General features: G+C 38.7%; 1 protein-coding gene across 3 annotated transcripts in view; it reads right to left on the bottom strand.

Annotated features, from left to right (window-relative positions):
* Positions 1 to 15,047, bottom strand: part of Dlc1 (DLC1 Rho GTPase activating protein) — a 430,556-nt gene that overhangs the window by 414,164 nt on the left and 1,345 nt on the right. For 2 of the 3 annotated variants that reach the window (XM_029480999.2, XM_021169372.3), the window contains exon 2: positions 895 to 2,093. In XM_029480999.2, coding sequence (XP_029336859.1) covers positions 895 to 1,968 — 1,074 coding nt within the window. In that variant the 5' untranslated portion in view covers positions 1,969 to 2,093. Of the gene's footprint in view, positions 1 to 894; positions 2,094 to 10,744; positions 10,767 to 15,047 lie in introns of those variants that run through there. The other variant, XM_085844015.1, reaches the window with a different exon arrangement.

The raw sequence follows: 15,047 nt of genomic DNA, 5'->3' as shown, positions 1-15,047 counted from the left end.
TTTTAACTTCTTACGGGAATCTGTAGAATAATTCAAAAGGCCTTGGTATAAAATAATTGTATCATGTATTGGGCCCTTACAAGGCAAAGACATAATGGTGTCTCTCCTGATAGTAGATGTACTAGCATGACATTTAAAGTGATATTAGCACATGCAAAGAGTTGTCTTTCCTTATTGACAGTGTTACCTTGACTTCAGATTTATTTTATTTTCAATTCCATGTATGTGTGTGTATATCTGCATGTGGGGTGTGTACACACGAGTGCAGGGGCCCACAGAGCCAGAGGCCATGCATGGGGTCCTCTGGAGGAGGAATTACAGGCAGCTGTGAGCCACTCCACATGGGTACTGAGAACTGACCTCTGGTCCTTTGGAAGAGACCAACACGGCCCTGACCTCTGAGCCATCCCACCAGTCTCCAGTTGATTTTGTTTTGGTTTTAAATACATGGCTGCCAAGGACTAAGTATGATCTGTGAAAGGGAACGAAAATGAGCTCAAACAAATGAGACAAGATTCAGCACACTGCTGCTTTTCTTATAAAAATTACATGTCCCTTTTCAGAAGGCCAGGAGCTACAGAGTGTCGCCGTGGTGAGTACTAAATTCCAAGGAGACTGAGCCATGCTATCGTAATGTACTTTTAAAGAGCCACAAGCCATCACAACGTTGTTAGTGAAACTGTACGATTATTGTATTATGTCAACTCTTGCATAGTTTCACGGTTTTATCAAGTGAACGGTTTTCAATTTTACTAGCTACGTGACAGGATTAAAAACAACAAAACCAAAAAAAACATCTGTGCATCATTTTCAGCCCAAGCACATCCATGAGTTATGAAAATAAAGATATTTACAACACTTCAAAAAGCCAGATGATCTATGTGTGAGGCTTACCTTTCTCTTGCGCAGTCTGACTTGATTGTCTACAGTCTCCTGGGTGGTCACGGGGCCCCTTAAGTGTAAACACTGCATGCCATCTTCCCTGCTGACCCTGAGAGTGCTTTTGTTTTGATATTCTGAGAACCCACTCTTCTCCAGGTCATTTTCTGCTGACATCCCACCAGGGCAGGAAGGAGGCTGCAGAAGGCTGCTTCCACAATCTGCTTTTAATAATGGCAGCCCTCTGTCTGCATAAGGAGCTGCTAAGAAGTCTTCTTCTAAGACATGGTGCCGATTATTTTCCTGGTCATCTTTAGGGAAGTCAGATTTCCTGCATTGTTGAGTGATGACTGCAGAATCAAACAGTTGTGTCTCAGGTGTGATATCTTTTACGAGTACCGAAGAATCAAGCAGTAGTGTCTTAGGAGTGATGTCATCTTCCGCATTCAAAGACAGAAATGTATTTCCTATGGGCACATCTTTTGTTTCATTTGCACTTGTATTCTTACAAAGCTCCAGGCTTTTACTTATAGCCTCAACATCTTTCCTTTCTCCACTTCCTTCTGCTGGAGACATATCAGCATTACCAGCCATCCTCCAGGTGTTATGAGAATCTTGGCTACTTTGCATGGTGGACAGTGTCTTCATGAAGGAGCCTGCTCCTTTGACACTATCTTGGCTGTCTCCCTCATGTCTTTGCAGAGTTAAAATCTGTGAGTCATTGATAACGTTTAGATCAGAATCAGTATCCTCATCTGAAATGTGTACTAGTGTTTCTGTGCTGGCCTCAAGTGATAGAAACCGCTCCTCCCCTTCTTGGCTGTCACTTTCATCTATTTCCTGTGCAATGTGACCCATTGGCCTCCCAGGAAAGTCTCTTGTCTCTGACCCACAACAGCGGTCTGGTAGAGAGGCACACTTCTCTTTATGGTCCACATTTAAGGTCGCATCTTTTTCCATCCTTCCCTCCAAGCTGTCGGATGCCAGTCCGTGATGACATGCTATGTCATACTCATCAGAAATAAAAGGCTGTTCTGTCTGTTGGGTCACATGCTCTTCCCAGCTCCTCTTTCTGATAGCTACAGACATGTCATCATAGTTTAACAGCAGACAAGGAGATGCATTCCATATGACACTCAAAGGGATGGAAGTCAGGGAAAGAAGATTTCAAATGCGTGGGTCAAGGAAGAGAGTGTGATCTGCCATGTTGTCCACTGTGAAAGAATTGAAAATATGCTGTTATAGATTTCCAATATAATTATATTTCATGGCAAAGGATCTAATCTGTGCTGTGAAGCACAAGTAAGAAATAATGCAAAACTTTTGCTTATTGTATTGCCTTAATGTTTTCCCTCCCTTAGAGGCAGTCTAATATTAGAGAAAATTTTGCATTTAGTATTTTTAGTAAAAGTTTATCAGTACTTCCAAAACCAATTGGACTGGTTTATTAATGAAGAAAGATATAAGTACCCAAACATTCTAAGCTCCATTAAGAAAATATTTGGACTGTGATGCTTAATAAAATTCACTGGAAAACTAACTTGTTGCTCTGGCTTCATGTGCTTTCCTGATTTATTTTTGTGAACAAAAGCCATTAAGGAAATGGATTTGCTGCTTGGTTTGAATTGAAACAAAAGCCACCAGGGAACCAGTCCTGCAAAACTTGAGCAATGGAGACAGCATGTGCAATGCATTAGTGTATGAACTCATTAGTAAAAGACCTCATACCGGTCAAGTCTCAGTGACCAGGCTGTCTCTACACCAGGGAGTGACAAAGAAGCAGGGCAATAGAGTAAAGTCCATATTAACTCACAATTCATGAATAAGAAAGCATGATGTATTATTCCATTATAAGGCTTTAAAACAGGTACTTCCATCCATACATTTATTTTCTGCCATTACTAATATTATTGCAGGATTGTCGAAGCCTAAAATAGTGTGTAAATGTTCAAAACAATTGACCTAGAATGTGAGCCAATGTTTAAATTAGGTAAATGTACAAGACCAAGGCTTGAATAACCAAGGGAGTTCATTGTCTCCATAGAATTGTGATATTTTAAGCTCCACCATCTTCCCTTGTCTTTACTGTGTATGAACTCTAACCCCATGAAAGAATTCAAGTGTACCAAAAAGGAGCTGTGAGCATCCTCAGACAATTAGGATCAGTTCTCAAATGCCCAAGTCTCATTCTCTTTCTTTGTAAAGATGTTAGTAGACTTCTGCTAGGATTCAAGCAACCTATGTAAGATAGATAGGGAAGGTTAGAATATAAGAACTTACCAGGTCTCCATCCTTCTACCTTGAATCCTTTAAACTAGTTATAACAAGCAAGTTCTATCCATGTTAAAGTCAACCTTCAAAAGGCGACTAACCTAAATGTCAAACTACAGTGAAAACAAATCAGTAGACTGTGAATGAAAACTCCCATTGAAAGAGCAGACATTTTTCAGTTTCTGCTCTGCACGAGAACTGCCAGCATATAATGTTGCTCTTAGCCATAAACCAGATTAACTGCTGGGCTGGCTTCAATCCCATCTTTTGAAAAGGAGTCTGCCTCCCCACCAAAAATTCCAAGTTATTCCCGCTAAGCACATGCTTGAAAGGTAAATAGTCCCACCCTGTAAAGACGGGCGGGATGGAGATGCTGTAGCATTTTGGTACCCAGGTCAGACCAAATATCCTTCCGGATACTTTCTGGTTCCTTCAGAGGTCTGTGGCCATCTTTGAAATTGGCCATCACACTTTTCCATGTTGGCATTCACCTTGCACTGAGAAGAAAAATATAAAGCTTCTGAATTCCATGCATAAGTTGTTATAGTGTGGGAGGCTGCGGAAAGTGGGAAAAAATGCTGAGATGCAAGCCAGAACATTTCTGCTTTCATGGGCAAATTGGGGTTGTAATAGGGTGGTTCTGCCTTAGTTGCTTTCTTTTCCTTATTTTTATCCAGTGTAGAAGGAACAGGCTAACTTAAGAAATGCCAAGTGGTATTACTGTGTCATTCCTAAGCCCCATTTATGTTTGGGTTGAGCCTGAATTCTGGCTTTATTTCTTTTTCTAAGGAGAAAAGTAGTTCTCTGAGCTCCTCAGAAACTTTGAGCTAAATCTGAGAAATCAATACACAGTTTGTTTTTATTTTTCTTCTCCTCAGAGCTTATGATAGTTTTAACTTATTTTATCCAACCAGGGCAAGTAGGTAAGTATTCTTATCATATCGGAGGATAGTAATTCAACTAATTCTGAGATGATTTAACAGCACACAGAGATTCTAAATTAGTTAGGATCAATGTAGTGTAGCTCTTGTCTCATTTCTGATTCAGGTTTTTGGACATTTAAAAATAATTTTTATGACCCCATTCTATCTATTTTTGGACAAAATATTTCCTACTTATCATTCTAATGATTTTCATTAGATTTTCAACACCTGTTCCATAGTCTGTGGCCTGGTAGGTGTTAAAACACTTCATCTCCATCACCTTTCTACACATACTCTTTATTTAAATTCATTTTTAATTCACAGTTAAATAAATCTTCCACCTAAAACCTGAGAAATTATTAGTAACTAGAAACATTGCAGTATTGGCTCTGCATCTGAGCATACCAGCCTGATGTTATAAATCATCTGAATGGAGTAAAATCTATGCTATAAGATGTATTCTTTCTAAAAGGCCTGACTTACCCTAAGGGATTCCGTATCATGCTGTCTAATTTAAAATTATCATTCAAACTACAGAGCACTATTCTACATATTTCTGTTATATTTTCCTAATCCTTTCATTCTGTTTTATTAAAACATGAGGTTATCTGCTGAGGATCCAGATGGAAGATCCGGAAAAGTGTAGGTCACTTCTAGGGTGTTGGTTTTATGAAGTGACTTTCCATGTGGATTTTTACTTCAGAAATGCATGTGTTCAAACACTAATGTGTTCGTGGAGACTCTAGGCATCTCTAGTCATGTAGATGTCTTAGAAAATCGGTGTGAGTTGTGTAAAGCCACATTTTGTGATATTAATGCATGGGATGTATAGACAGAAAGTAATTTAAAATTTATCATTGGAGTTATGTGTACTACCACTCCTTAACATCAACATCTCGTGGCACACAATACATATTTCAGAGTCAAATACCATTGTCCATTATGGTATCTAAAAATGAGAAGTGTAAGAGTCCAGTTCGAGAATGACTGGCTAATTGGTCATTTTTGTCATACAGTAAACACTGTAGTTTATACTTAGTTTTGAAATATTCACATCACTTATCATCTCCTCTGCCAAGTAAAAGAAATCTCATTGACTATTGTAAACTCTGCATCAGGCAAGAAGACATAAGCAAAGCCTTGTGGCTAGATCAGTGTGTGGTAGTATCCAGCCAACAGTAGTGCAAGCACAGTCACTATTAAAACTTCATACACTATCTAACGAATGATAGATATTGTGCTGAACATGGAGAATAGAAATGTAAATATTGTATTCTGTCTTTCTGGTTGCACCTTTTGATTTTATGAAAGATACTCACATAAACAAAAAATACTATCATTGATGAATATTATCACTATGAAAATTTTCACCTCGGTTGGGAGCTTTATCTTCTTGCCCCTCAACCCATTTCCTTTGCTGTCTTCTTTCTTTAATAGAAAGTGAGGTTGGGTGTGGCAGATATGGTAGAGAAGTCCTCACAGAGTGAAATATTTCCTGGATCATTTATTTTTTTGCCTCTACAATATCTAAGTCTAATGGAAAGTTCGGTAGTTTCCTACTTGATGGAAGAAATCTTTCTTCTGCTTCCAGAGACTATTACTGGATACTTTTTGTGAAAGATAATAGATTCAGTAACCAATGCTAGAACATTAATTTAATTTCAGAATTCATTAGTCCAGAGAGAAATACCAATCCTCTGGAGCATATCATAACAATTGAAGGGGATCTTTTCTTCAAATACAAATATGAGCCAAGTCCAGCATACTATGAATCTGTGAGTGGTATATAATAAAGTCAACTACTTTGTGTGCTACTTTTTAAAGATTTTTTTAAAAAAATAAGTGTGTGCATGTGTGTGTGTGTGTTTGTGTGTGTGTGTGTGTGCATAAGTAACCACAGTGGCCAGAGGACTTAGACTCAACTGGAGTTACAGGTAACTGCAAGTCACCTAATGTGGGTGCTGGTCATCAAAGTCAAGTACTCTGCAAGTGTGGTACCTACTTTTAACTCCTTAGTTACCACTCCAGTCCTCTGAGTGCTAATTTTAAATGAGACTACCTCCTGGTACCAGTGATCAAGTTCTTAGAGCAAAGAGAATCATGGACTAACAGGAGAACAAAAGCATGAAAACTGGCTATGTTCAGAAGCATCACCATGAAGTTTTAGAACATAGGACAGAAAACCCAGATTCTTAATGCCTTCAGAGAAACAGACGATTATACTTCAGAAATTCTGAATGAAGAGGGTGTTAAGAGTTCTCAGAATTAACACTGGAGATAAGATGGCACACGGATATGTCTTTAAAATCTTGGGTAGGAATTTGTTTCTGCTCTAAAACACAGTTTTGGAATTGACCAGAGAGACAGACTGGCAAGACGAAAGCCAAGAATTCAGTGTAAATGCTCGTGCAACAGAGTTTCTACGATGGAAATTCATAGAGTGAGTTTCTGTAAGAGATATAGTTAAGAAAAACATCTTTAAAAGGAAATATTAATGTATACACTGAGAATGTATAGCGATGAGAAATAATTTAGGTGGAGGAATTATTAATAGCAAGAATTACAGAGAACATTAGAGGAACCAGTTATCAAGTCTATGAAAAACAGTTTTATCAGGAGGGAAATACAATCCATAGTACCTGTATAATGTGTATATTTTTTATATAGTGAAAACAATCAATACTGATGCAAAAAAATGGGAAATAACCATTTTTAAATCATGGGGTTTTGTGAAACCCATACTGGCACTGATATTTGGTCCAAGAACCTGTGCCTAGGTAGAACCTAATATCATTATTCTGTTAAATGGCTATAGTATTAACCTGACTTGTTACTATTTTAAAAGATTCTCAACAGTCATCAGATATGGTGTTAGTTTTCTTACATTAAATCCTAATTAAGACAGCAAACAGCAATTGGTCTTGGCTCATAGAATAAAATCTAAAGACTGTGGCGTGCTCAGGCCTAACAGGAGGACCTGTCTATATCACATTCCTTCCTGACAAGGCCAGAGGTCATCAGAGAAGAAGAGGCTATATAATTGTGGGAGGCAGAGTGGTGGACAGCTAGAAAGAAACCAAGTTGTCCAGACACAGCAGGACAGTTGGCCCTAGGAATCTCTAGCACCCGTGGCACTGTGCACACCTTTGCCAGCTCAGCCCAGACACAGGTCCACCATGGAGGGTGGAGGTGAGATAGAAGTCACATTTGTGAACAGTCCATGTTCCCTGCAGACTCACGCAAATCAAATTAGAAAAGTCAGTAGACACCTGTCTAGAAAAAGACATAATTGCACCGTAAATCAGACCTTCCAGTGCACACTGACTAATGTCAGTAAGTTACTGTTACATCACAGCGAGTTAGTGTGGAGAACGGGGATTTATTTATTTATTCATTTATTTATTTACGAAGGTATCGATGCAGAGTTAGTGTTGAGAACAGGGATTGATTTATTTATTTACAAACATAGCAACACATAAATTATCCATATTGTGACTTTTGGGATACATAGTGATAAAAAGAAGAGTAATCTTTTTTTTTTTTTCCAGGACCAAACTGAAAGAATTTAGACAAAATGTCTATGTTCATAGAGAACTTATAGCAGATATGATTCTTTTTCTTAAGTCCTTTCTGAGAATACACAAACAGCAAAAGTAATAGGACACCTCTGAATAAATTTCTAGGAGTCCCCCAAGGCAGTCAACTTCTAGGAAAAAATATTAGTGCTTTCCCCATAGATGTTCATGTCACTGAATCCAAGGTTGAGAAAGGTAGAATTGGGTTATAGGGGAGAAAATTTTCAATATAGGATGCAGGAACTTATGTCTAAATAATGTTGTGAGGCTTGTCCTTTCTTTAGCAGCAGTGCATGTCTTAATCTCTCACAGAAACATTGCCTACGTACTTTCACACATTAATAATTATTATTTTTGAAATTGCCTTGTTGGAATAAAATTCTGCCACTCCCCCCTCCTTTACCCTTTCTAGCTCCTCTCTCACATTCTACCCACGCCCCTGCAACTATCAAGTTGATGGCCTCTATTTTTTCCAATGGTATTTATTATGTGTATGTCCATAAATATATAAATACAACCTGTTGAGTCCATACTAGTTGTTGGTGTGTATATGTTTTCAAGACTGACCACTCTGCCTGAGAAAAGCAGAAGGGGATTCATCCCTGGGAGAGGATAACTGTCCTCTTCCCAGCAGTTGGAACAACGCAGAGAACCTCAATTGGACACAGTGCAGAGATCAAGAGAGCACGTGGAGCCCAGCCTCAGTAGATGCAGCTACATCACAGCTACTGCATCTGTGGCTCAGAGAGCATCACTGAAAGGGGGCTAGGCAGGCTCGAAGACTCAGAATACCAGGAAGTCTGCTGTTAAACAGTGTCTTCTAGAAATGGCTGAATAAACTATACTGAAAATATAGAATTATCAATGTATATGCTACCATAAAGGGGAGAAATTTCATGGGGTTACACCCATGTCAAAGTGTTGCAGGCAAATACATTGTGCAGAGTGTATTCATTATACTTTGTAAGCTGTTAGTAAGAAACATCAACTCTTGTTAAGATTCTTTATTGGTAAATTGCTCCATAAAGTTAAAAATAGTTTATAATATATGAAATAGCTTCCATGTCTCCATGTCTGGAGATCCTCAAAAAATTTAACTTTAGTAAATTATAAAATAAGCCACCTACGACAGGTTTAAATAGCCCATCACTGTTTCCAAGAGATGTTTGGTCATGGTTGTTAATGTTGGTATTTGGAAGGAAGATGAAGTAGGTACCCAAGTGAAAACTAGCTCTCCTATGGCAATTGATTTAATGCATACCTTGGAGCTTCTCCTAGATTTGAAAAGGCTTTTCACATCCTTTGCTCTCAGAATAGAATTACTCCAGGAACTAGGGGAATTTCAAAATTAACCCTTTCGATTGACTAAAAGTCTACTCATGGGAAAAGAACAGGTTGTTGCAAAATGGCAAGCTATTATTTTGGAAGTGCCCTGTTTTTACCTCCTGGCTCCTGAGCAGGGTCTAATTTTCTCCCAGAGAGGAGTTCAGATCTGGCAACCCTTGTCACACATCCACTTTACAGCTCGGGGCATCCAGCTTTGCAAACTCTCCTAATAGTTTTCATAAGCATACCACACGTAATTTGGGGAAATCTTGGAACATCTCATGGTCTATTACTAGCTATAAGGAAGATAGTTCCGGGAGCACGTGGCGTTCAAGAGATCCCAGCATTAACAGTCAGGAGGGACAGTATGCCTTGTGGCATACTCCAGCATTTTTTTTTAGATTTCTATGGATTTTCTTCCCTATGTAAACTTTTAGAAGCACACAGTGCCTTAGTTGATTTTTGAACTTAAACTATGAATGGAGAGGAACTTTACATGACTCCTTTCTCTAGAACAGTGGTTCTCAATCATTCTAATGCCGTGACCCTTTAATACTGCTCATGTTGTGGGGACCCCCAACCATAACTGCATGGCTGTAATTTTCCTACTGCTATGGTTTATGATGTAAATACCTGTGTTTTCTGATGGCCTTAGGCCATCCTGTGAAAAGGTCTCTCAACTCCCTGCAGGTGCGAACCACTACTCTAAAATACCTCACAATTAGTGTCTTTACTCTGAACTTGTCTCAGGTGGAAATTTTTGTGTAACAGAGAAGAACCTAAGAGTTAAGCTTTGTGTTGGAAAATTGCTCTGCCTCACCTTTAGCTAGTACACATGGGTGACACATGTTCTTGCCTCTTTATAAAAAGATATTTCTGTCCAACAAGGAACACGGGTTATAAGGCTTTATCATCATCATAGTGAGATGTGGCTTTGCTTTAAGTGGTCGCTTTATTTAGCTTGGTTATCATTTCTAGGAACTCTCTTACAGTAGAAATAGCTATTACTCAGTGTGAATAAGAGATACAGCGCCTATGGCACCATTGACACTGGTGCTTAGATCACCAGGTGACTACAGGAAACTGAACTCTTAGCTCTTTCTTAAACACAAGCACAATCTTCACTGACACCAAGAAAAAACATCCTTTGAATTTACCTCCTTCTGTCTGCTCACTATCCTGTCAGGGGCCAACACTTTAGATTTCAACTTCAGTCTTTTATGTGCAGCCTGTATAATTTCATCATAATTATCTATCTATGAATAGACATTTGAGCCATTTTTTTGTCACTGAATAGCTTTCTAGATAGTTAAGTAATATTGTGAACATTAAAACTTTTGATGATAATGATGATAATTATAAAAAAGCTTCCATTTATCAAACACAAAAAATGGACCAGATACAGAACTAAGTATCTAGCCTAATGTTAAGTATCTTTGAGTAAACAAGGATCTCTCTCTCTCCTCTGTCTGTCTGTCTGTCTGTCTCTCTGTGTGTATGTGTGTGTGTGTGTGTGTGTGTGTGTGTATGTATATGTGTGTGTGTGTTTGCATGAGTGTGCGTGTGCATGTGCGTGTGTGTGTGTGTAGGCAAGATATTTGTTAAGGCATATTTTCCCCCTGGAAATCTCAGTTGTTTCTTAAATCATTTGAATCTTGCTTTCCCTATACCTACAATGAAAAATTGACAAGAACAAAATAATGCATTAATGTAACATGATTTAAAAGAATGGAAAGTGTGCTTAATCGAAGGCACATTTCAGGCACTCACCGGATGCGCAGGGATGGAGGTGTGGGGCAAGGGAGACCAGGAGGAGATGATTTCATGAGGACCTCTCCAGCTGATATTAACTGCAGAACCAGAGCCTAGTATGAACTGGAATCACCCTTGCTGTTTCAGTATGGATGTGGTGCATCAAAATTCGAATCAGGCTGACTCAAATCGGGGAGCATCGAGTAGCAGCAATGGAATCAGTCAGAGCTCTGAATGCTTTAGGCTTTCTTCAGTATTCTGTCCTGTGTAAGCTGGGACAGCCACCAGCTCCCCTCGTGCTGCCTCACGTAAGCTTTCATTTCTAACTATTTCTGGAAGCTGGTGCTTCTGCTTCCTAGTGAATTGTAATGTCATCTTACAAGAGTGTTGTTAACCTCCGACCTCAGCTTCTGAGGGCTTCTGCCAACCACTTATTTTTCTTCCTCTTTAACAAGTATTAGTCTATCATTTTGGGATGTCCAGAGAGGAGAGTCAAAGTCCAGCTCTCACATATTAACATTCTGAAGCCCTGTTCTTTTTTTTTTTTATTTTTGTCCCCTTCGCTCCCATTCATTCCACAACGTACTGACCAACAGGTGTTGATAATTCTTGATGGGCTGGAGGTGCATTTAGATGCTGGGGATGAAAATGAACTTTCTAAGCTTGCTCTTTCATCTTCCCACTTTTCCATTTCAGTTATCTCTCTAATTTACCTGAATTGCATTGCTAAGATGCTCTGGGATTCCAATCCAATAGAACTACTTGAGAGGTGCAACCAACGGCTGCTCATTTCTACACAGTCACCTCAGCTAATGGGTGGGTTCTTATGATGAATCTCTATTGCTTCCTAGTTAGCAATCTCATTTTACATGTGCTTCCCTGTCAACGTTTTCAAGGTCGTGTATCTAAACACTTTATTCTCCATTGAATGAAATCAATTTTCTTTTACGAAGCTTTCAGGGTCTATAATTTGACTTCATTGTTTTTTGTTTATTTTTAAAAACGCTTCTTGGAAAACTAAGTCTATGCACCTCCCCAAACTCTTAAGCTAGTTGAAAACCAGAGAAGATCCATAGTAGCAAACTCCTTAACATCTCAAAGCTGATCAAGGAGAACATTTCTCTGGAGGCTTTTTTGATTTAGTTTTGGCTCCAAGAAACCCACTCTCATACAGACCTGTTTGTATTTATTGACTTTGCTTAAACAAAATCTTATGAATCAATTACATGTCAGCTATTGCCCCAAACATCCTATTAGTAAATGGTTTAAAAGTAGCTTCCATTGCAAGGCAATGGAAATTTTTTCACTTTGCAAGAAGAAACAAATAAAAACAGATGAGAGCTCAGAAATGACTGCTTTAGACCCATTATAAGCCCAGGAATCCACTTGTCAGTAAATAAGATTAAGCTCATCCCAGAAACGGGCAGTGTGGTGTATGGTATGCAAAGGTTTGAAAGGGGTTAGGGCAGCCTCCTTTCTGTTAGTAAGAACTTTCTTCAGAATGGAGACATGAACACTCTTCACTGTGCAATGCATTCCAGTGAGCATGAGCCTAGGTACCCAGTCTTTTGCAGCGCAGTGTGATGGCCATGGGAGAGAGCTTTGAGCACTATAGGTGTCAACATTAGGAATCCCCCAAATTAAAATTCAGACAGCCCCATTGCACAGTGACTCTCAATCTGTGGGTTTTGACCTCAGAATGACTGTTTCATAGCAATCGCCTATCAGATATTCTGCATGACAGTTATTTACATTACAATTCATACTTGTAGCAAAATTACAAAGCAGTAACAGGTAAGTTTATGATTGGGGGTCGCCACAACATTAAAGGGGCTGCATTAAAGGGCCACAGTATTAGGAAGGTTGAGAAGCCCTGATCTAAGGCAAGGACAACTGTTAGAAACAGAACACATTCGTCTTTTGGGGAAAATCTTTTGCCTGAAAAGCACACTACAGCATAGGAAAGGCTGTATGCTACAGAGGATCTAGCCAACTCTTTCATTTGAAGTCTCCCTGGTCAGTCCTTACATAATGCAAAAGAGGTGACTAGAGCATGTCTTCTCAACCTGTGGGGCGTGACCCCTTTGGAAGTGGGGTCATATTTTTGGAAAATTGTATGGAATAGTATGTAAAGATAGTATGCCTATCTCCAAATCTCTTTCTCTTTCGTATTAGATATTTATATTAGTAGTTATAACTGTGGCAAAATTACAGTTATGAAGTAGCAACAAATTAATTTTATGGCTGAGGGTCATCACAACATGAGAAACTCTTAAAGGGTCCCAGCATTAGGAAGGTTGAGAACCACTGTACTAGAGAATATTATTGAGACCATAGAGTATATGTGTGGATTGAAGGTGGAAAAAAATTGTAGAATGCACACACTTGCATTTTCTTATGGAGCCTCTTGGCTCTTAGAGTTGGAAATAGTGGGCAGAAATATCTAACTGAGATAATAGAGAGATTGTTGAGAGTCTTGAGGCAATTATAAGTGAGGGTCTTAAAATTACACCTGAAGGTCATTGGTAGGGTTAACGTTTTTACTGTGCCAGTTGAGTATAAGGTTATGAAAGGGGCAAGTTCCTCACTGGGTCATTTTCTTGAAAGACACGCTGGTTTTAAATGAGTTATTTAAATGAGTCATTATAGCATATAGGTTGGCTGGCTTGACATGAGAATAAGACTTAACAAAATAGTCATTAACAAAAAGAAAAAAACAACTACTTTAAAGTCTGAGATGGCCGGGCGTGGTGGCGCACGCCTTTAATCCCAGCACTCGGGAGGCAGAGGCAGGCGGATTTCTGAGTTCGAGGCCAGCCTGGTCTACAAAGTGAGTTCCAGGACAGCCAGGGCTATACAGAGAAACCCTGTCTCAAATAAATAAATAAATAAATAAATAAAGTCTGAGATGAAAGCCTGATGAATCCTTTTAAGAAATCTTAGCCATTGAGAAAATGGTGTTAATCAGCAAGGTTGATTTTCTTTTCAGAGAAGGAGAATTCTAATTTCCTTTTTGAAAGTTAGCCTCCTGTTAGGTGGACACGATGATACTTTGTTGTGCATGGTTATTGTTTGAGAGTAAGGTCTGTGGTATAAAAACCATAGCACATGAGGCAGGGGACTATGGTTCCCTTGTCATCTCGTGTCCTAGCCAGCTGTGTGACCTTGGACAGGACACTTTTGAATGTTATTCTTTAGCTTCCTCATTGATGATCCCTGACAACACCAGAGAGTGATATTTAATGCTCTTTCTTTCCCTGAAAAGAAAATTCTACTTGGTTGTTTTTGTAAAATATTTCGGACCCAGGGCCTTGCACATAGTAGGCAATTGCTGTGCCACAGGTCTGCTCTCCTAAAGCCACAGAATTTCACTTCCTACATATTAAAATCTGGTTTTCCTCATTTTTAAAGCTTAACAAAGTTTAAATTGTTAGCAACAATATCAAAGCATCAATATAAATCACTCTAGGCTAGAAATTAAAAATTCTATTAGCTAACACACCAAATGGTCATCTTGTCCTTTATAGAAGTTTGTGATTAACATCCTTATTGGTTTCTTACTGGCAAACCTGTTACCCATCCTTTACTTATTGCATTTTGTGTTTGGTTCATAGATTTGGAGATAGGCATAATATCTTTGCATACTATTCCATATAATTTTCCAAAAATACTTTCCTTCTAAATATAACATCATCTTTGTTATTGTAACTCTGGGTTATATCAGCCATTGCTACATTTATTTACTCCGGGACCATACATTTAACCATTAAGACAATTTAGAAGGTTGAAGCATGGTGACTATTTGATTTCACGATGACAGAAAATACGAATGAACGATCAGCTACATTTTCCCTTGCCTGATGTGATTGTACAGTTTTGCTGCAGTAATACGGAGCGTTCATACAACATGAGATCTGAGCGGCGAATCCAAGTTCAATGTAAACAAAACCCAATTCCGACACTTAAGTGCCCAAACTGAAATTAAATGTGCAGAGACAGAAATAACTTGTAAACTTGTATGTCATTACTTCTCTTAAAATAACAATTTATGCTGTGTGTTAGTAATAGGGTATGTGACTGAAACTAGTTGGAAATACTAAAGAATTTGATTTTCAGAGTTTTCAGTAAGACACTGATTATTGTTTGAAAGCACATTACTAAGAAAAAATGTTATAATGTTATGTCTTCTTTTTGTTGGGAAAACAGAGAGGTGGATGGAGTTCCTAAAGTTTCACAGTTCAATATGAGAAGATGCATTGGCCTCAAGATATGCTACACCTATCAGCAGCGGCGCGTTATAGATGGATTGGTCAGTAAGTTA

The sequence above is a fragment of the Mus caroli genome, unplaced genomic scaffold, assembly GCF_978045245.1.
Source record: "Mus caroli unplaced genomic scaffold, Mus_caroli_1 scaffold_10, whole genome shotgun sequence".
Taxonomy (NCBI): domain Eukaryota; kingdom Metazoa; phylum Chordata; class Mammalia; order Rodentia; family Muridae; genus Mus; species Mus caroli.
The sequence above is the reverse complement of the archived record's forward strand: the minus strand, read 5'-3'. Positions and strand labels throughout refer to the sequence as shown.